Source organism: Mesoplodon bidens, assembly GCF_964165515.1.
Source record: "Mesoplodon bidens genome assembly, chromosome: 15".
Classification (NCBI taxonomy): domain Eukaryota; kingdom Metazoa; phylum Chordata; class Mammalia; order Artiodactyla; family Ziphiidae; genus Mesoplodon; species Mesoplodon bidens.
The window spans coordinates 3,929,686-3,952,169 of record NC_138171.1 but is presented as its reverse complement, the minus strand read 5'-3'; the positions used below and the strand labels follow the sequence as shown (position 1 = coordinate 3,952,169).

The window sequence follows — 22,484 nt, the reverse complement described above, 5'->3', positions numbered from 1 at the left end:
GTGGGGGTGGGGGCTGTGGACAGGCTGACCCTTCCTCAGAGCTGAAGCTCCCTGCTGTGCCCCTGCCACTCAGCTCACAGCCCTCACTCAGGGCAGGACTGTTGTTAACCAGGCACGTAAAACCAATCACTGCGGGTTCCGAGGGTCTGCAGTGTGCCAGCCACACAGCTCATTGTCGCTTCTTGATTAAATCTCACAATCCTGTGAGGGACCCTTGCTGTTAGTCCTATGTCATCCACGGGTAAATGGAGACACAGGAGATCAGGAACTCATCCAAGGTCGCAGAATAAGTGCAGGGGCCAACTGGCATCTGATTCCGAAGCCTGTGTTTGTGGCCAGCAGCCCAGGTGAGGTGGGAGCTTTAGTGCTACCTACTGAGTGGAACAGGGACAGAATCGCCCACGCCCTTGAAGTTGTTTCCCTCCCTCCCCCCTCCCCCTCCCTCCTCCTCCTTAAATGTGTATGAGAGGTGACCCCTCTGTACCCTGCTCTGTGATAACAAGCCCACCCAGCCAGAGCTCCCTTGCTATCTTCACACCCACCCCAGCCAGAGGAACTGTGGTTTGTGAATTCTCTGTTTTGCTTTTGAACCAGCCAAGATGTCGTCCGCATCCAGAGATGAAGAAGCAGGTGCTGCTGGCAGCCTCCCACCTACCACGGACGAGCCCTCTCAAGCCTTAGCTGGGTCCGACTCCCTGGACAGTCCTCCCAGACCCCTGGAGAGATCCGTGGGCCAGCTCCCCAGCCCCCCGCTGATGCCCACCCCACCGCCCAAGGCAGGCTCCAAAACCACGAGGAGTGTCACAGGTAGGCCTACGTGCACCCACCCCTCCACCTTGCTTCCTTTCTCCTTCCGTTCATCCATCCATGCCTCCGACCCGTCCTGCTGGGGCTCCCACTGTGGGCTGGTTCTCACCCTTGGCTTCTGCGATGCTCTGGGGCTCTGGGCGGGTCCAGGCGAGCAGAGCTGGAGACAGGAGGGCGGTCCTTAGCCAGGAGGAGCCCAGGTTGTCAGGGGCAGACAGCCTCGGCTCCCCCAGACACGTGGGGCAGTGCTCAAAGGCTTCTTCCAGAAGGTGGATGCAGGAAGCATAGCCACAGCCCCCAGGATGGGGGCTTTGTCTTTCTGGATATTCAGGTGTCTGACTGTCCTTCTCTTTCTGCTTCTAAGTCAGCGTGTCTGTCTGTCTCCTTAGCTCCCCTCTCCCTCCCTCTCATCCCCTCTTTTCTCTCCCTCCCTCCCGCTCCCTATCTCCCCTTCCCCTGTCTCTCTGTCTCATGATCTCTGCTCATCTCTGTGAGAGCTCCGTCCAGCAAGGCAGAGCCAGGAATCCACACTGGACTGTAGGGTGGTGGTCAGAGAGGGGAGCACGGCTGAGCAGAGGCCCGCAAAGGCATCGCCTCCTGTAGCTTTGGCCACACTGGCTGAAGGGTCCCAGGAAATAGGGGTGTTGTCTTTTCAGGTTTGTGTATTTCTTGTCCCGTCCCTGCTGGAAACAGGAGACACTGTAGGTCTCGGGGAAAGCAGGCCTTTCACAAAGAGGCGATTGTTTTTAAGAGTAAAGCTGTGCATGCTGCATCCTTGGCCACCACCTGTAATACAACTGCTCACCACTTTTCAGGAGCTGCCCACCCCCAGGCACCGCAAGGAGGCCAGCCCCTCTGGGGAGGGAACGTGTCCCCACGTTACAGTCGAGGGAACTCTGCCATCATCACCTCTAGATCCCAGTGCCTGCATACAGCAGGTGCTCAGCCAGTGTGGGTAGCTGTGATCGAAGGGAACAGTCAGATCTGACCCCTTTGGCTGCTTTCTGCCTCTTTCTCCATCTCTGGGAATCAGAGTGTTCAGTCCTTGGGTGACATGGCCACACAGACTAAAGTTTTGAGGCAAATAATCTGCGTCTTGTTACAGTCTGTGTGCTAATCCCCTTTCCATCCATTGAAACGTGAGACAGTGGGAAGTCCACTGGATAAGGCACCATCCACCCCACTTTCTTCTGGCTCCTGTATAATTAGCTCAGGGACCCTCTGTCCCCGTTGTGCTTAGACAGGATCAGACCTCAGCCTGTTTCATGTCCCGTGAGTCCTCTTCTCTCCCCGTGTCCTAAGTCCTGGGTCAGCTTCTCTGACTCCCCCCAGCCCCTCAGGGGCGAGGAGCGCCTGAACTTCGGAGACCTTTTCTGACAGGTCACCGAGGAGTCTGGGGACTGGTTTAGGAGCGGGCGGGGACAGGAGGGGAGGGTTACGAGCTTTGGCCTGGATCTCTTACAGCTGAGACTGCATTTCGGCGACTTGGTCTTCATTGCCTTTAGAGGGAAATATTTGCTTCAGCACGTGGCCACTAGGTGGCAGCAGAGGAGGAGAAAGGCCCTTCACCTGGGCTTAAGTGGGGCACAAGGGGACCCAGGCTACACACCGAGCGCTTCCCACCCACCCCGGGTGCTCGCTCGGCTGAGATAGCCACAGCGGCCCGCAGCCCACGAGCTTCCTCAGCCCACCCTCCCCCAGGTGTCAGGGAACCACCTGCACCCAAATCCCACGCACAGACTTGCTTTGCTGGGTCTGCGTGGTTAATATTTTAAAAATGTGTTGCCAACATTTTAAACATATCAAAATATGTTTAAGTATTAAACATATTATATGTCTCTATCCATCTGAATCACTTTGCTGCGCAGCTGAGACTAACACAACATTGTAAACCAGCTATACTTCAATTCCAAAAAAGAAAAAGGAAAAAATATAGAAAATACGTTTAACGGGCAGCCTTCAGGGCCCTGGGATTTGCCATCATCAGGCCACATCTCGTCCCAAGGAGAATGGGAGAGCCGTGATCGGAAGGCCCCCTCTGGTGAGGTGCAGGGCTGGCAGCGGACGTGGACGGGTGACGCGGGGAAGCAGAGGGGGCCGTGCGGTGCTCCAGGCTGAGCGGTGGCTGTAGGGCTTGGGGAGTTCTTCCACATCCCGCAAAAGGAAGTGTGGCTTCAGGAGCTTGTAGTAGAGAAACGGGAAGGAGGCTTTTGGTGCCTGAGACCTGGCAGGGGGCCTGTGGGCACTGCCATGGGCTCAGCTCAGGGCTGGAGGATGGACAGGAGCTGGTCAGGGACAAACCTCATCTCTGGCTTTGGGGGCGAAGGGACGTGGTGCAGCATCTGGTCCTAGTGGGTTCGCCTGGCCGGGAGCCCTGTGTCCTTTCTGCTCACAGGCTCCTGTGTTTTAGCAAAGCCCCACTTCCCTGCCCCCAAAGACTTATCTTCTTGTTGGTTCTTCTCACGCCCCAGGCCAGGCCACGCTCTTCCAAGGCTCTGGCGGGAAGAGTACTGACCCTCCTCTCCGAGGCCAGCTTTCCACGCCCACGGGGTCCCCACATCTCACCACTGTCCACCGGCCGCTGCCCCCCAGCCGAGTCATCGAGGAGCTGCACAGGGCGCTGGCCACCAAGCACCGCCAGGACAGGTGAGGCCCCTCCCCTGGCAGCGGGACCGGTGTGCCCACATCCCCATCTGCGGCCAGCCTTATGGGGGGCAGTTATGGGGGGTGGGCTCCGGGTTGGACTCAATGCTCTGCTCTCACCGTCTTGGAATTCCTAGCTTCTGAGTAAGGAGCTCATGTTTTCATTTTGCACTGGACTGTGCAGCTGGTCTGTAGCTGGTCTCAGTTGCCACTTTCCGGGAGGGGTCAAGTGGGTGATGTGCACCGTGCGGACCAGCCACAAAGTCCCTGCATTTCTCCCGGAGGATCCAGGGATCCAGGGTTGGGTGGGAGCATCCCGGGGGAGAATCGAGAGGGAGAAGTAGCCGTTATATTGTCCGGGGACTCTGACGGCTTCCCGTTTTCGTCAGGCAAGAGCTCAAGTAAGCCTGCGCGGAAGCTGACTCTTGTTCTTGGTCTCATACGCCTCAGACTGAGGATAAGTGAGTCATCGAAGGGCAAAACAGACAATGGAACACGCGTGTGGCTTGGCAGAAATATTGGACAAATAAAATGCCCTGCTCAGTTCTGAGGAAATCCTTGACCTGAGTGTTTGCTGCTCTAAGCCTTGGCAGGGTTTATTACATGCATGTCTGTGACATTCAGAACAGCACGTTCTAAGCAGCCATTTGCCTTGGACTCAGAGCCATGTGTGCCTCTGGCACTTCTTGTCCTGTGTATCGGCTGCACATACTTGGGGGTCGTCTTTGCAACGCCCATTATAAGTCTTCAAGTTGACTTTGCAGGGTTTCCAGGTGAAGCTGGACAACGTGTAACACGAACTGCTTTTCTGGTTCAGTTTCCAAGGCAGGGACAGTAAGGGGTCCCCGAAGAAGCGCGTGGACGTCCGGCTGTCGAGGACGTGCAGTGTGGAGCGGGGTAAGGAGCGGGGCGAGGCTTGGAGCTTTGATGGAGCCTCGGACGGCAAGTGGACCGTGACTAAGGAGTCCGAGGAGAACAAAGAGAACCTGATCATGAATTCCGAACTCAAGGATGACCTGCTTTTGTATCAAGATGAAGAGGCCCTGAATGACTCCATCATCTCTGGTGAGTGGAGGGTGCATCTTGCGGGGTGGGAACCTCCCACCGGAGGCACGCACCCAAGGCCGCCTTCGAGGGGGCACATCTGCCGCCAGCACAGAGGGGGCAGGGGAGTGATGGAGAGAGATACCCCCCTCTCCTTGTTTCATGAGCCGGCTGCCTGCGGGCAGGCTCAGGGTACAGTTAGGACGGACCTGAGTGAATCTGTTTTATTTTGCCAATTGCATATTCATTTTCACATGTATTGGAAAAACAAAAGTGGCTCAGCAAGTGACAGTATCAGTGCTTGGGATGACACGGCAGGAGGTGGTGTCGGGGGCACTCGGATGGCCAGCGTTTGGAAAATGTAGCAGAAAATGTTAATAGGAAAGCGAGAGGAGGTGGAAGCGGGAGGGAGGGAAGGAGAAGAGGGGCTGATGCGAGCGGTCGTCTCAGAAATACTATAAGCCCGGCAGCATCTGTTTGTTCAGGCCCACATGTTCACGAGGCCCTAGGAGGTCTGTGTCTGTCCTCACAACATGTTCTAAAGGTCAGAGTATTTGGTCTGTCTTACTCTTGAAGATCTGGGGGCTCAGAAAGATAGCATTGTGACCCCTCCTGATGAAGGTAAAAGGGTGCTCAGTCCTGGTGCAGACTGTGCTGAGCTGTGTCTCTTGTAGGAGGGTCAAGGCTGGACGTGGCTATAAGGCCTTTGGGGAGGATTGTTGTTCCTAAGTGAGGGGTTGTTGTTCTTCCTGAAAGCATCTCATGGTGACCGTCACTGCCACAGGCAGGGCTCTGGGTGGAGCCACCGGGGACCCGGTCTGGTGGTGGTGGAGAGTCGGGGAGGGGCTGGCATTGGACCTCAGCTGGCTGGTACTGAGTGGGTACAGGCAGGGGGAATCGTGACCGGGTGGACAGACCAGGAGCCCAGGGCTAGACACTGGCCTTGACTGTCACCCCCTCCTGTGACCTTGCATACCTCTGGGCCTTTTCCATGCTGATCTAGTGAAGCACTTCTGGGGGCATGTGCTGTGGTGCATGCAGGGAGACACGGCACCCGTGAGGTTGGAAGAGGCTGATAGATAGTCGAACTGAGGTCTCTGTGGCAGACACTCACAGCCGTAGGGCCCTGGACATCTAAGAAGAGGATGAAGCTTGTGATGTTTCCCCAACTTATCTGGCCCTGGGACCCTTTCCCTTAAACACCCGTCAGCATCCTGCCAGATGGGGTGACGTGGGACACATCTGAGAACGGCTGGCGCAGACAGGGCTCACAGGCTGGAACAGGTCCCTCAACCTTGGCACCAGTGACACTGGGGGCTGGACAGTTCTCTGTGGTGGTGCTGCCCTGGGCCTTGTAGGGTGTCTGGAGCATCCCTGGCTTCTGCTCGCTGGACCGCACTCCCTCTGGCTCTAGGCGAGGGTCCTTCCTGCCTCTTTCAGCTGCTGGGGGCTGCAGTGGTCCTTTCCTTGTGGCCGCATCGCTCTGACCTCTGCCTCCGTCTTCACATCAGCTCTTCCGTGTCCTCTCCTTTTCTTTTCTTTTTTTTTTTTTTTTTTTTTTTGCGGTACGCGGGCCTCTCCCTGCTGTGGCCTCTCCCGTTGCGGAGCACAGGCTCCGGACGCGCAGGCCCAGCGGCCATGGCCCACGGGCCCAGCCGCTCCGCGGCATGCGGGATCCTCCCGGACCGGGGCACGAACCCGCGTCCCCTGCATCGGCAGGCAGACTCCCAACCACTGCGCCACCAGGGAAGCCCCCTCTCCTTTTCTTATAAGGACACTCGTCATTGGTTTTAGGGCCCATCTGGATAATCTGGCATGATCTCCTCATTTTGAGATCCTTACCTTAATTACATCTGCAAAAGCAAATTACATCTTTTTTTTTCAAATAAGGTCACATTCCCAGGTTCCAGGTGCACCAATCTTTGGGGGTCACTGTTCTACACAGCACTGTCACCCCTGATGGTGTAGCAGGTTCCTTTTCTTATTGGGCCCTGGGACCTTTTACCCCCAACCACATGCCCGGGTCCTCAGCAGTGGGACCAGTCCACACGCCTCAGACGAGACCTGCTGTGGGAAGGAGCCGGGGCGCTGTCCCCGCGGTCTGAGCGGGTCCCCGCCTGCCTCGCCCCCCGACCCCTCATTGGTCAGCTCAGACCTTCTCCTCCGCTGCTCTGATGACAACACTGGGAACCTTCCTTCAGAGCTCGACACAGTTGCAATTTTACCCTGACTTTTGTCCTTATCTGACTGTTGTCTGTCTCCCCACAAGTCTATCATTATTCGACTATTACTGATTACCTAATGTATGTGTTTGAGTACTGTCCCACGTGGGGTGGTGCCCCCTTGTCTCCATGTGCCTGGTTCTAAGTAGGAGTCAGTGAGTAGCTGCTGGATGAGTGGCTTTAAATACCATCTGCCAATCCGACAGGTCCTCCAGCACACGTGGCCCAAGCTCCAAGGGGTTGCCCTGTTAACTCAGCAGGTCCCCCTGGGGTCTCGGAGGTGTGGCTGACCTGACATCTTTGGATCTGAGCTCTTGATCTTTGTCTCCAAACCCAGACTGTTCCCTGTCCTTGTGAGCAGGGCCTCTGACCTTCCGTGGCCGGGGGGCCACCTTGCCACTCTCTGGACTTTGCACCTGACATGCAAATGCCTCCTCCTTGAAGACATGGGGCCAGTCCTCCTCTGCTGCGCTCAGCCTGCCCCGAGGCTCCCTGCCTGCGCCGTCACCTCTGTTCTAGCCCCTCCACACAGACGGACGTCAGGGAATGTCACCCCTCGCTCACATCCCTCCAGTGGCTTCCGAGGGGGTTAATGCCCTGACCTCACCAGGACCTGCGTGGCCTGTCCCTGTCCCCCTGTCTTGTCTCCTCTCCATGCTCCCTGGGACCCAGTCACGCACCCTCCCTGCTTCTTACATGCCCTGACCACAGGGCTCCCATGCTCACCATGCAGGAAGTGTGTGCGGCTCCACGGGGTTTAAAACACTGCTTCCTCCAGGAAGCCGGCAGGCATAAACAAGTGACTCCTGCCAGTCCCTACGCACACAATAAATGTCAGTGAATGATGGGGTGTCGGGATGAAAGGAGATGGTGTCTGTAGCCTCACGTGGCAGATCAGCCGTCTCGCCACCTCCGAGGGTTCTCCCAGGACGTGGGGCAAACCTGAGTCTCTTGTTACTTGTCTTCTCAAACCGGCGTCCTTAACCGAACTTGGCGTTTGACTGTGGTGACAGGAAGAGGGTTAGGGTGGAACTCCTTCTAGAAACTCTGCTGTTGTTAATATGCCCAGCATCCCACCAGGCTGTGCTCAGGAAGGACTGCACTGACTGCGTTTGCAAACCCAGGTGAAGCCACCCCTCTTGTGGGCCTTCTGTGGGCACCGTTGTCTAGGGCTCAAGGTCAAGAGCTCACATCCAACCCTAAGAGCGCCCTGTGGAGGGCTGGGCCCATTGCACGCAGTGAGGCAGATCTGGGGATTCCCGACGCCCACACGCTGACCCCTGACATCTGCAGTTGAGGCCACGGTACACAATCTGGGGTCCCTGAACCCCTGAGATCCAGGGCAGAAAGTGGATTCTTGGCCTTTATCATATTCTCACGTGTGTTTGCAACTCCCTCAAAGTTACGAATCTCTGGGACAACATGCTTGGAGGAAAACAAATTCAATATTGGTTCTGGGAAAAGTCTATAAATCTTACTTTTGGGGGAAAATGGTTCATAGTGGGAAAGGCCCATAAACGTATTCTGCTTGGCCTGGTAGGACAGTGATCAGCTTTTATTTCCTTCTCTCAAGTTCCTTTTATTTCCTTCTCTCGAGTTCAAACCCCGCTCCCAGCGTCACGCTGGTGTGTTATTTGTAGATCTCTGTGGTGCAGAAGCAGAAAAGCGCCAGGCAGCGGCCTCATCAATTATTAACCATAGAAACTGCGCTGGTGTTTATTTATTTATTTATCCTCATAACTCACTGTCGATGGAGCCCTTGCAGGTGGCGTCTCATCCAACGTGAACACCCCAGGAAGTGTTTGTTATCGAACATCTTGGCAGCCTGAATTCTCTAGTAGTAGCTACATTAGGGTTTAGTTTCTGGAGGTGGTGGAGGCCCCATCCGAGGCAGCCCTGCCCCTGAATCAGCTAGAAGACCGTCCTGCTGGATCCAGTTGGAGTGAAAAATGTATTTGCTTTAGTCTGGGTCTGGCCGTTGGATTTCCATGCAGGGCACATACGATGTCTCGATCAACACAAAGATGCATTACAGGCTGTTGTGTTTGTGCCTCATGTGCTGTGTTTGTGCTCCCACATAGTCTTGCGTGCATATGTGTCCACACACACGGTACCTTTGTGGGCATGTGCAGTCAGCGCCTGGTAATTGGGGACATTCTCAAGTCCATCAAAGGTGGTTTTTTTAAAAAAAGATTTTGTTTTTTAGAGCAATTTAGGTTCACAGCAAATTAAGAAATACAGACTTTTCCCGTATTCCCCTGCCCCATACCTGCACAGCGCCCTCCATTATCAGCATCCCCTCCAGGTGGTGCATTTGTTACAACTGATGAACCTGCACTGGCACACGGTCACCCGAAGTCCATAATTTGTTAGAGTTTATTCTTGGTGTTGTACGTTCTGTGGGTTTGGACAGATGTATAATGACGTGTCTGTCCTTACAGTATCATATGGAGAAGTTCCACTGCCCTGAAAATCCTCTGTGCTCTGCCTGGTCATCCGTCCCTCCCCCCAACCCCTGGCAACCACTGATCTTTTTACTGTCTCCATAGTTGTGTCTTTTCCAGAAGGTTGCATTTGGAATAATATAGTAGGTAGTCTTTTCAGATTGGCTTCTTTCACTTAATAATATACATTTATGTTTCTGCCTTGCCATTTCATGGCTAGATGATATTTAATTTTTTTTCTTTTTTTCTTTTTCTTTTTTCTTCCAGTTTTGTGGAGATATAAATGACACGTAACACTGTGTAAATTTAAGGTGTATACAGCGTAATGTTTTTCACTTACATACATACTGAAATACCACAATAAGTTTAATAAACATCCATCATCTCACATAGATACAAAATTAAAGAAATAGAAAAAATATTTTTTCCTTGTGATGAGAACTCTTAGGATTTACTCTTTTGAAACTTTCATATATGACATACATCAGTGTTGATTATATTTATCATATTTATCATGTTGTACATTACATCCCTAGTACTTACTTATCTTATAACTGGCAGTTTATACCTTTTGACCACCTTCATCCAATTCCCCCTGCTTCCATCTCCCACCTCTGGTAACCATAGATCTCTTTTTCTATGAGTTTGTTTTTGAAGTATAGTTGACCTACAACACTACATTAGTTCCTGGTATACAACATAGTGATTCAATATTTCTATACATTTCAAAATGATCTCCATGATAAATCTAGTTACCATCTGTCACCATACGAAGATATCACATAATTATTGGCTATATTCCCCACACTGTACATTTCCTACCCGTGGCTCATTTATTTTTTAACTGGAAGTTTGTGCTTCTTAATCTCCCTCACCTGTTTCTCTCCTCCCCCACCCCCTCGTTTCTTTTTAATGCAGAATAATATTCAACTGTCTGGCTGCATCCCAGTTTATTTATCCCTTCACCTACTGAAGGAATTCTTGTTTGTTTCTAAGTTTTGGCAACTATGACTAAAGCTGTTATAAAAATCCATGTGCAGGTTTTTGTGTGGGTATAAGTTTTCAACTCCTTTGGGTAAATACCAAAGAGTGAAATGGCTGGATCACATGTTAAGAGTATGTTGAGTGTTGTCAGAAACCACCGAACAGTCTTCCAAGATGACTGCGCCATTTTATATTCCCACCAGCAATGGATGAAAGTTCCGGTTGCTCCACATCTTTGCCAGCATTTGGTGTTTGTCAGTGTTCTGAATTTTGGCCACTCTTATAGGTTTGTAGTGGTACCTCATTATCATTTTAATCTGCATTTTCCTAATGACATGATATGGTGCATCTTTTCATGTGTTGATTTAACATCTGTATATCTGCTTTGGTGAGGTGTCTGTTAAGATTTTGGCCCGTTTTTTAATTGGGTGATTTGTTTTTTTATTGTTGAGTTTTAAGAGTTTTTAATATATTTTGGATGACATTCCTTTATCGGATGTGTCTTTTGCAAATATTTATTCCCAGTCCATGGCTCTTCTTCTTATACTCTCAACATTGTCTTTAACAGAACAGAAGTTTTAACTTAGTAAACTCCAGCTTATCAATTGTTCCTTCCTTGGCGTGTGCCTTTGGTCTTGTATCTAAAAGTCATTACCATACATAAGGTCACTTAGGTTTCCTCCTAGGTGATCTAGAACTTTTATAGTGTTGTGTTTTGCATTTCAGTCTGTGGTCCATTTTGACTTAATTTTTGTGAAAGGTGAAAGTTCTGTGTCTAGATTCATTTTTTTTTTTTTTTGCGGTACGTGGGCCTCTCCCCGCCGCGGCCTCTCCCGTTGCAGAGCGTAGGCTCAGCGGCCGTAGCTCACGGGCCCAGCCGCTCCGCGGCATGTGGGATCCTCCCAGACCAGGGCATGAACCCGCGTCCCCTGCACCGGCAGGCGGACTCCCAACCACTGCGCCACCAGGGAAGCCCTAGATTCATTTTTTATTTTTATTCTTTTGCATGTTGATGTCCAATTGTTCCAGCACCATTTGTGCAAAGATTATCATTGCTTCATTGTATTGCTTTTGCTCCTTTGTCAAAGATCAGTTAACTGTATTTATGTGGGTCTATTTCTGAACTCACTATTTTGTTCTATTGACGTATTTGTCTATTCTTTCACCCATACCACACTATAAACTAAGTCGAGTAGTGTCAGTCTTCCAACTTTGTTCTCCAATATTGTGTTGGCTATTCTTAGTCCTTTGCCTGTCCATATAAACTTCAGAATGTCTGCCAGTATCCACAAAATACCTTGTTGGGATTTGGATTGGGATTGCATTGAACCTATAGATCACATTAGGAAAAACTGACGTCTTGACAATATTCAGTCTTACTGTCCACGAACATGGAATATCTCTCCATTTATTTGGTTCTTCTTTGATTTTGTTCATTAGAGTTTTGTAGTTTTCCTCGTATAGATCTTGTATATATGTTGTTGGATTTATACATAACTGTTTCATTTTGGGGGATGTTAATATAATGGCATTATGTTTTTAATTTCAAATTCCACTTGTTCATTGTTGGTATAATGGAAAGCAATTGACTTTTGTATATTAACCTTGTATCCTGCAACCTTGCTACGATCACTGATTAGTTCCAGGAGTTTTTCATCGATTCTTTTGGATTTTCTACATAGATAATTGTGTCATCAGAAAGCAAAGACAGTCTTATGTCTTCTCACTCTGTGTGCCTTTTATTTCCTTTTCTTCTCTTTTTGCATTACCTCCTATTCCAGTGTGATATTGAAAAGGAATGATGGAAAAGACATCTTGCTTTGTTCCTGATCTTAGCAGGAAAGCTTTGAGTTTCTCACCATTAGAGATGTTGTTAGCTCTCGGTTTTTGTAGATACTCTTTATCAAGTTGAAGAAGTTCCTCTTTGCTAAGTTTACTGATGTGGTTTTTTTAATTGAGGTAACGCTGGTTTATAACATTATGAGTTTCATGTGTACAACACTATATTTTTACTTCTGCATACACTACAGTGTGCTCACCACCCCAAATTGAGTTTCTATCTATTATCATGCAATTGACCCCCTTTGTCCATTTTGCCTTCCCCCTTGTTTCCCTCTGGTAACCGCTACTCTGTTCTCTGTATCTACATTTTGGTTTGGTTTGTTTATTTGTTTGTTTTTTATATTACACACATGAGTGATTTCATTTGGTGTTTGTCTTTCTCTGTCAGACTTTTCTCAGCATAATATCCTGCAGGTCCATTCATGCTGTTGCGAATGGCAGGATTTTATCTTTTTTATGACTGAGTAGTATTCTGTTGTGTTTGTGTCTGTGTGTGTGTGTATATATGTACACAACTTCTTTATCCCTTCATCTCTTGATGGGCAGTTAGGTTGTTTCCATATCTCTTGGCTATTGTAAATCATACTGTGATGAACATAGGAGTGCATATATCCTTTTGAATTAGTGTTTTTGTATTCTTCAGATAAATAACCATGTGGAATAGCTGGATTGTATGGTAATTCTATTCTTATTTTTTTGAGGAATCTCCATATTGTTTTCCATAGTGGCTGCACCAACTTACATTCTCAGCAACTGTGTATAAGGGTTCCCTTTTCTGCACATCCTCTCCAACCCTTGTTATTTCTTGCTTTTCTGATAATAGCCCTTCTAGCAGGCATGAAGTGATATCTCACTGTAGTTCTGATTTGCATTTCCCTAATAATTAGTGACGTTGAACATCTTTTCGTGTGCCTGTTGGCCATCTGTATGTCTTTTTTTGAAAAATGTCTGTTCAGATCTTCTGCCCACTTTTCAGTCAGATTTTGTGTTTTGGAGTTGTTGAGTTGTATGAGTTCTTCATATATTTTGGATATTAACCCCTTATTGGTTATATGATTTGCAAATATCTTCTCCCATCAGGTAGGTTGTCTTTTAGTTTTGTTGATGGCTTCCTTTGCTGTGCAGAAGCTTTTTTAGTTTGATGCAATCCTATTTGTTTATTTTTGATTTTGTTTCCTTTGCTTGAGGAGACATACATAGAAAGATATTGCTAAAACTGATGTAAAAAGAGCATCCTGCCTATGTTTTCTTCTAGGAGTTTTATGGTTTCAGGTCTTATATTCAAGTCTTTAATCCATTTTGAGTTAATTTTTGTGTATGGTGTGAGACAGTGGTCTAGTTTCTTATCTATCTATCCAGTTTTCTCAGCACCATTTATTGAAGATACTATCCTTTCTCTGTAGTATGTTCTTTGCTCTTTTGTTGCAAATTATTTGTCCATATATATGTGGGTTTATTTCTAAGATCTCAATTCTGTTCTTTTTTTGATCTATGTATCTGTTTTTCTTCCAATTCCATGCTGTTTTGATAACTATGGCTTTTGTAATATAGTTTGAAATCAGGGTGTGTGATACCTCAAGGTTTGTTGTTTTCTCTCAGGATTGCTTGGGTATTTGTGGTCTTTTGTGCTTCCATATAAATTTTAGAATTTTTTGTTCTATTTCTGTGAAAAATGTCATTGGGATTTTGATAGGGATTGCATTGACTCTGTAGATTGCTTTAGGTAATGTGAACTTTTGAACAATGTTAATTCTTTTAATCCAATGAGAACAGTATCTTTGTTTCTTTGTATCTTCTTCAATTTATTTCACCGATGTCTTATATTTTTCAGTGTACAGGTCTTTCACCTTCTTGATTAAAATTACTCCTTTTTTGGTACCAATTGTAAATAGAATTGTTAATTTTACTTTATGCTAGCTTATTGTTAGTTTATAGGAATGCAGTGGATTTTCATCTGTTGTTTTTGTACCCTGCAACTTTACTGTAACCATTATTTTGAGTAGTTTTTTGGTGGAGTCTTTGGGATTTTCTATACATAAAAATTAGGTTGTCTGCAGACAGTGACAATTTTACTTCTTCCTTTCCAATTTGGATGTCTTTCATTTCTTTTTCTTGCCTAATTTCTTTGACTAGGACTTTCAGTACTACATTGAACAAGAGTGGTGAGAGTGGGCACCCTTGTCTTCTTCCTGATCTTAGAGGGATAACTTTCAGTTTTCCACTATTGAGTATAATGTTAGCTGTGGGTTTGTTTGTCATATGTGGTCTTTATTAGGTTGAGGCACATTCCTCATATACCCATTTTATTGAGAGTTTTTCTCATAAATGGCTGTTGAATCTTGTCATGTGCTTTTTCTGCATCTACTGAGATGATCATATGATTTTTATCCCTCATTTTGTTAGTGTGGTGTATCATATTGATTGATTTGTGGATGTTGAACCATCCTTGCATCCCTAGAGTAAACCCCACTTGATCATGGTGTATGATCCTTTTAAGTAGCACACGTGTTCAGTTTGCTAATATTTTGTTGAGGATTTTTGCGTTTATGTTCATCAGAAATATTGGCCTGTAATTTTCTTTTTTTGTGTTGTCTTTTTCTGGTTTTGGTATCAGGATGATGCTGGCCTCTTAAAATGAGTTAGGAAGTGTTCCATTTTCTTCAACTTTTTGGATGAGTTTGAGAAGGATAGATATTAAATCTTTGAATGTTTGGTAAGATTCACCTGTGAAGCTGTCTGGTCCTGGACTTTTGTTTCTGGATAAGTTTTTTTTTTATTATTACTCTTTCAATCTTCTTACTAGTGATCAGTCTTTTCAGATTTTCTATTTCTTCATGATTCAGTCTTGGAAGTTTGTATGATTCCAAGAATTTGTTCATTTCTTCTAGGTTGCCCAGTTTGTTGGGAGTACAGCTATTCTCTTATAATCCTTGTAATCCTTTGCATTTCTGTGACTTTCATTGTTATTTCTCCTCTTTCATTTCTGAGTTTATTTATCAGAGTCTTCTTTTTTCTTAGTGATTCTTCCCAAAGGTTTGTCAAGTTATCTTTTCAAAGAGCCAACTCGTAGTTTCATTGATCTTTTCTATCGTCTTTTTAGTCTCTATTTTATTTTTTTAATTTCTGTTCTGATTTTTATTATTTCCTTCCTTCTACTGACTTTGGGCTTTGTTCTTCTTTTTCTAGTTCCTTTAGGTGCAAGATTAGATTGTTTATTTGAGATTTTCCGTGTTTCTTGAGGTAGGCCTGTATTGCTATAAACTTCCCTCTTAGTAACACTTTTGCTGCATCCCATAGATTTCAGTATGCCATATTTTCATTTGTCTTTAGGTAATTTTAATTTCTTTTTTGATTTTTTTGTTGTTGACCCAATAGTTGCTCAGTAGCATGTTGTTCAGTCTCCACATATTTGTGATTTTTCCAGTTTTCTTCTTGTAGTTGAGTTTTAGTTTCATACTGTTGTGTTCAGAAGAGATGTTTGATATGATTTCAGTCTTCTTAAATTTACTGAGCTTTGTTTTGTGTCCCAATACATGGTCTATCCTTGAGAATGTTTCATCTGCACTTGAGAAGAATGTGTATTCTACTGCGTTTGGATGGAATGTTCTGTACAAGTTTATAAAATCCATCTGGTCTAATGTTTCATTTAAGGCCACTGTTTGCTTATTGACTTTCTGTCTGGATGATCTATCCATAGATGTAAGTATGGGGTTAACTATTATTGTGTTGTTGTTGTCAGTTTCTTCCTTTAGTCCTGTTAATAATTGCTTTATATATTTTGGTGCTACTGTGTTAGGTGCATGTATGTTAATAACTGTTACGTCTTCTTGATGAATTGTCTGCTTTATCATTATATAATGTCCATCTTTGTCTCTTGTTACCTTTTCTGGCTTGAAGTCTGTTTTGTCTGATATAAGTATGGCTACATCCACTTTCTTTTCAGCTGCTATTTGCTTGTAATATCATCTTCCATACCCTCTCTTTGAGCCTTTGTTTGTCTTTAGAGCTGACGTGGGTCTCCTGGACGCAGCATATAGTTGGGTCTTGTTTTTTATCCAGGTGGCCGCTCTGTGCCTTTTGATTGGTGAGTTCAATCCATTTATATTTAGGGTGATTATTGAGAGATGAGGGCTTAGTACTGCCCTTTTATCTTTTGTTTCCTGGTAGCTCTATATCGCCATTGTTTCTTTTTCCCTGTGTTTCTGTTATTTCAGCTTGGTGATTTTCTATGATATTTTTTCAGTTTCCTCTTTTTTTATGCTTTGTGTCTCTGCTCTAGATTTATCTTTTGTGCTTACCATGATGTCTGTATAAAGCATATCATCGATAAAATAGTCCTTTTTCTGCTGATAGCATCTTACCTTCATTTGCCTATATGGTTTCCATCCTTTTCCTCTTCCTGTTTTATGTGTTTATTGTCTCAAATTATCCTTCTTTATGTTGTGAGTTTCTTACCAAATTGAAGGTAGCTATAGTTATTTTTACTGCTTTTTTCCTCTTTAACCTTTATACTATAATAAATGTTTAAAAACCTATTCTGGGGGCTTCCCTGGTGGTGCAGTGGTTGAGAGTCCGCCTGCCGGGGCAGGGGACACAGGTTCGTGCCCCGGTCCGGGAAGATCCCACATGCCGCGGAGTGGCTGGGCCTGTGAGCCACGGCCGCTGAGCCTGCGCGTCCGGAACCTGTGCTCCACAACGGGAGAGGCCACAACAGTGAGAGGCCTGCGTACCGCAAAAAAAAACCCCAACTATTCTGATATATAGTTGCAATTTCTGATTCTGTCTGTTAGCACCTTACTCAAAGATTTGTGTACTTTTGCCTTTTTGTATCAGGTAGAAGAGTTCCTTTCAATATTTCTTGTAAGGCAGGTCTAGTGCAGGTCTAACTCCTTCAGCTTTTGTTTGTCTGGGAAAGCCTTTATTTCTCTTTCGTATCTGAATGATAACTTTGCTGGATAGAGTATTCTTGGGTGACAGTTCTTTCAGTATTTTGAGAATGTCATTCCACTGTCTGTTGGCCTATAGAGTTCCTGCTGGGAAATCTGCTGGTAGCTTAATGGGAGTTCCTTTGTAGGTTATCGTTCTTTTTCCTTTGGCTACCTTTAAAATTCTTTCTTTGTTATTGACTTTTGACCATTTTAATATAATGTGTCTTAGAGAAAGAATGTCTCTTCTGAGGTAATTAGATGTTTCTTTAGATTCATGGACTTGTATATCCAGTTCCTTCCCCAGGTTTGGGGTGTTCTCAGCTATGGTTTTTTTTTTGGTGGTACGCGGGCCTCTCACTGCTGTGGCCTCTCCCATTGTGGAGCACAGGCTCCTACGCTCAGGCTCAGCGGCCATGGCTCACGGGCCCAGCCGCTCTGTGGCATGTGGGATCTTCCCGGACCGGGGCACGAACCCGTGTCCCTTGCATCGGCAGGCGGACTCTCAACCACTGCGCCACCGGGGAAGCCCTCAGCTATTGTTTTTTTAAAAATAATCTCTCTATGCCCCTCTCCTTCTTTTCCCCCCGGGATACCCACTATCCTAATGTTGTCCTTCCTAAAAGAGCCATTTTGTTTTCATAGAATTTCCTCATTTTTTAAGATATTAATTCTCTCTCTTCTACCTGAATCATTTCTAGATTTCCATCTCCAAGTTCACTAATTCTCTCTTCCATGTGGTCTGCTCTATTTCCAGTGTTTTTCATTGTGTTCTCCATCTTGTTTATTGAATTCTTCAGCTCCATAATTTCCGTTGGGTTCTTTTCTAGAGTTTCAGTCTCTTTGGTGAAATATCCCTTATGTTCTTTCATTTTATTCCTGAGCTCACTGAACTGCCTTTCTGAGCTTTCTTGTAGCTCATTGTGTTTTTTTCATGACAGCTTTTTTGAATTCTCTATCAGTGAGATCGTAATATTCCATGACTTTAAGTTTGGTTTCTGGAGAATTGTCATTTTCTTTTTGTGGTACAAGGTTACTGTGGTTCTTCCTGGCACTTGATGAGTTGTTCCTCTGCTGTTGCATTTGAACTAGTAAACACCTTTTTTCTTTAGGTAAAGTTTTTTTTTCTTTTTTTCTTTTTTAACTCGATTCTAACAATTCAACAGGTTAAAAATTAGAGGCCTTTCTCTTCTTTTCCAGTAGGTCGTGCTATAGCACAAGTTTTTGGTTTCTCTTACCTGAGATCACCTTTGAGAATCAGCACTTTCCACCCTCCACTGGGTGCCCTTGTCGTCCCTGCTTGAGTATCTGGGGTCATTGGTGCCTTGCTGCTGCTGGTCACCACCTGGGACCCTGGGATGACGGGCACTTCCGCTGTGTCTGGGGTCTTCTGAGTCGCAGGCTCCACTGTGGTAGGGGAAGCCAGGGTCGTGAGTGCCTCTGTCGTGTCCTGGGTTTTGGGGTTTATAGGTATTGCTGCTGCAGGCAGGGAGGGGGACCAGATTTATGGGCACCTCTGTGACTGGAGGGATGGATCCACAGGCCCTGCCTCCACTGCCACGTGTTCCCCTATGGCTGTGGACACCACTGTGGCCAGGAGGCTGGAGTTGTGTCCACTGTCTCCTCTGATGCAACTGAGTTCTCTGGGGCTGTGGGCTTGGCTACTGGGGCTGGGGTTCCAGGATCACAAGTACCACCTCTGCTGTTCCCCAGGTTCCGCGGCCTCTGTGTGTTCCAGTCCACGCACCTTCAGATGCACAGATGTACGGACTTCTCTGGTGTCCTGACATGGTGGGCAGAGGCAGGTTTGTTTAGCTGTAGATTGAAGAGGAGAGACAAAGGGGCGTCTCATCCACCGTGCTGCTGACGTGATTCCCTGACCAGGGGTTGAACCCAGGCCCTTGGTAGTGAAAGTGCAGAGTCCTAACCACTGGACAGCCAGGGAATTCCCTGCTGACGTCACTCTTGACTGAGTTTTTTAAGTCATAAATGGTTGTTGGACTTGTCAAATGCCTTTTCTGCATCAGTTGATATGATCATGTGCTTGTTCCTTTTTAGCCTGTTGATGTGATGGATTATGTTAATTGGCTTTCAAACGCTGTACCAGCCTTGCATACCTGGTATAAATCCCACTTGGTTGTAGTGTATAATTCTTTATACATTTTTGGATTCGATTTGCTAATCTTTTAAGGATTTTTGCATCTGTGTTCCTGAGAGATACTGATCTTTGTTCTTGTACTGTCTTTGTCTGGTTTTGGTGTTAGGGTAATGCCGGCCTCATAGAATGAGTGAGGAAGGTTCCCTCTGCTTCTATCCTCTGAACGAGATTGTAGAGAACCGATATAATGTCTTCCTTAAAAGTTTGGTAGAATTCACCTGTCAACCCATCAGGCCCTGGTGCTTTCTGTTTTAGAGGATTATTAATGATTGATTCAGGTTATTTAGTAGGGGCTTGTTCGGATCGTCTGTTTCCTGTGTGAGTTTTGGCAGCTTGTGTATTTTCAAGGAATTCGTCCGTTTCATCTAGGTTATCCAATTTGTGGGCACAGAGTTGTTCATAGGATTCCTTTAATATCCTTTTAACATCCATATTACCTATAGTAATGTTCTCTCTTTTATTTCTGATATTAGCAATTAGTGTCCTCTACCTTTTTCTCTTGGTCTGGCTCGATACTCTTGATTTTATTGATCTTTTTCAAAGAACCAGCTTTTGGTTTTGTCGGTTTTTCTCTGTTGATGTCCTATTTTTAACTTCCCTGATTTCTGCTCTAGTTCTTGCCGTGTCTTCTGCTTAGTTTGGATTTAATGAGCATGCCTTACTTTTATCATTAGCAAATCAGTAAGGATAGGCATTTTTGGAAAAGACCCCATTTCTGCTTTGGGGAGTTCTCAGTCTTACAAACACACAGGCAGGCAAGCGTAACACAACTCAACAATGCCTGCAACAGAGGAGCTGACGCCTGGGCTAAGAACAGGTTAGGTGGTGGGCAGATGTCAGGAGGAGGACCAGAGGAGTTTTCAATAGGGTTTTGAAGAATGAGTAAGAGTTTGCTAGGTGGATACAGTCTCAGAGACATGGCAGAGGTGGGCGCACTTAGGAAACTAAAGCTGGCTTGGACCGCCTGGGGCCCAGCATGTGTATGCAGGAAGGGGGCCAATTCTGAGGGTCTTAGTTGGTGTGAGCGTAACGTTGATGTGAGAATCTCACTCTCCATCACTTTGGTCAGTTTCCCAGGTAACCTGAGAAGGCTAAGAATCCCAGCCATGGTGTGAAGTGTCAATATTGCTAATGGCAAAAAATATCACTCCTATTGGCAAATTGCATCTGTTTGGGGACGAGTGTGAATAAGCGATAAACACCTGGGATTCTGAGTGCAGTGATTCTTGAAGGGACCTCAACAGCTCACTCCAGGCAGTGGTCATAGGAGGGAGTGATCCCTGCACGGCTTCAGGGCAGCTCCCACACCTGCCTGAGCCTTCCATCCTAGCTGCATCACCTGTCAGGGACAGAGGTCCTGGGGAGCTGTGTGACCTGCTTTGAGGACTTGCCCAGTGGGACCCCTGGGGCTGCTCTGTGTCCTGAGCAGGCAGGGTGGCATCTTGAACCTAAACAGAACCCCCAGGAGGGGTTCCACAGCTAGTGACACTCAGGGGCAGGGCTTTACGCTGAAAACAAGGGACCTAGCAAATCATTCTCAGTGGGGCTGTGACCAGATGAGCACTTAGAACCAATAATCTAAAGAGAGGGTCACAAAGCTTTCTGTTGGTGCATCCCAGGAGCAAAGAAAAAGTATATGCTGGATATTTGTGCATTATTTATTTCATTATGTATTACATTTATTTTCATTTATTTATTTATAAACTGTATATATGAGCGGTACCATACTAATGTATTGCAAACGTTATCAAATGCACACAAAAGTAGTTATGAAGGAAAGATGACATGAAATAGCCATTGTGTTAATAGTTTCATTTTCTACCACAGCCTGACCTACTGAGTCCTGAAAGTGAGGCCCAGAGATTGGCATTTCAGCAAGTGCATAGATTGGGGGGGGGGGCAGTGATCCTGGTGCACCTGGTCCAAAGTTCATCCTTGATAGGTCCACCATAGTATAAAACCTAGAATTTTCCACAGAGCTTTATACAAAAATCTGCTTTGTTGTTTATTCAACAAGTACTTCATGTCCCAGCTCTGGGTCCCCAAGGATTCTAAGGAAAAACTAGACCACCTGAGGAGTTTCTGGCTGCATTAAAAGCTGACAGTCAGCATCAAGGCAAGGAGGCAGAAGAGGGCCGTGTCTGGATCAGAACTCCTGACACATCGGGCTGCATGATGTGATGATACAGGAGCACCACTATGGGGCGAGGTGAGGCCGGGCGCTTTGTGGTGTTTCCTGAGCTGAAAGAAAGGGTGGCCCTCTTTGCAGGCTCTGGCATCCTTTTGCCTGGACCCACTTGTGAAAAGGAAAAGCTAACATGTGTAATGTTATTTGAATCCTATCTTAAATGTGGTGGAAGGTTATTGAAAGGCCCCTTGCGGTGAATCCTGAGATGTGAAGAGTCACTTGAGTCAGGTGAGGAGAGGGATCACCTGTCCTCACTGCAGGATGAGCGAACAGAACACCAGCGGTCACTGCCTGGGCTTGGCCTGGGGCTCTGGGGTTGACGTTACCTGGAAACCGGCCATTCCCAGCATGCACACTAGGTGGCGCTGTAGGGAGCCCCTGGGATGCAGGATGCTCGGAAGAGGGGCCGCTTTGGGACAAGCTGGTGGGCCGTTTGCGGGTGACCCTGTGGGGGTCTGGTGGTTCTCACTGAGCACCAAGCAGCAGGTCCGTGCGAGGGGACTCGTAGGCCCAGTGATAATCCGACATAGCAGAGCTGCTGTTTCTTTGTGCTATTGCTTCAACCTGGGTACTTTCCTGAGAGCTTCTCTCCCATTCTATCACCTAATCCCCTGACGGGGCACGTACTGTCTATCACTGTCCCTTTTTCACAGTTGAGGAAACCAAGGCAAAGGGGTTGGGGGGACACGTGCCCGTTTTGAACGCAGGTCTCTCTAGCTCTGTAGCCGTGAGGGATCACCCATCAGCAAGCTCTCCAGGGCACCTCAGTGTCCCTAAAGGTTTGTCCACTCGGGCCCAGCATGCAAGGCCTTGGGGCCCTCAGTTCTCCTAGAGCCTCAGTTTCCCCTCAAAAAGGGCATCTCAATTCCCTTGGAGAATTACTTGAAGAACCTGAAGTCTTAATTCTGTGAGACTGTCCCTCAGGCCCTTCTGGAGAGGGCATAAGGGCTGCCCCTGGCTGCCCACGCCTCTCTGTCCTAATGGGGAGCGGGGTGACCTGCTCTGGACCAGGAGGCCACCCTCGGGGCAGAAGTCTTCTAGGGCCTGAGGGAGCTGCCATGAGGATGACACAGGATGAGGTGGGCAGTGTGCTTAGCACCACCCAGCAGTGGACAGGTGTTGATGGCGGTCCCTCTGTGCAGGGGACAGGACATGGACATCTTTGGGGCCATTATCCTGCTGACCACAGTGGCACACAGAAACCCCTGCACAGGAGGAGCTGAGCAG

General features: G+C 46.9%; 1 protein-coding gene across 1 annotated transcript in view; it reads left to right on the top strand.

The window, feature by feature from the left end:
- The window catches only part of PHACTR3 (phosphatase and actin regulator 3), a gene marked incomplete at its 5' end in the record, with an annotated part of 222,487 nt that overhangs the window by 149,427 nt on the left and 50,576 nt on the right, over positions 1–22,484 (top strand). Inside the window, 3 exons of the mRNA XM_081255887.1 lie at positions 595–807; positions 3,279–3,453; positions 4,268–4,515. Of these exons, the coding sequence (XP_081112013.1) occupies positions 595–807; positions 3,279–3,453; positions 4,268–4,515 (636 nt within the window). The remainder of the gene's footprint in view (positions 1–594; positions 808–3,278; positions 3,454–4,267; positions 4,516–22,484) is intronic.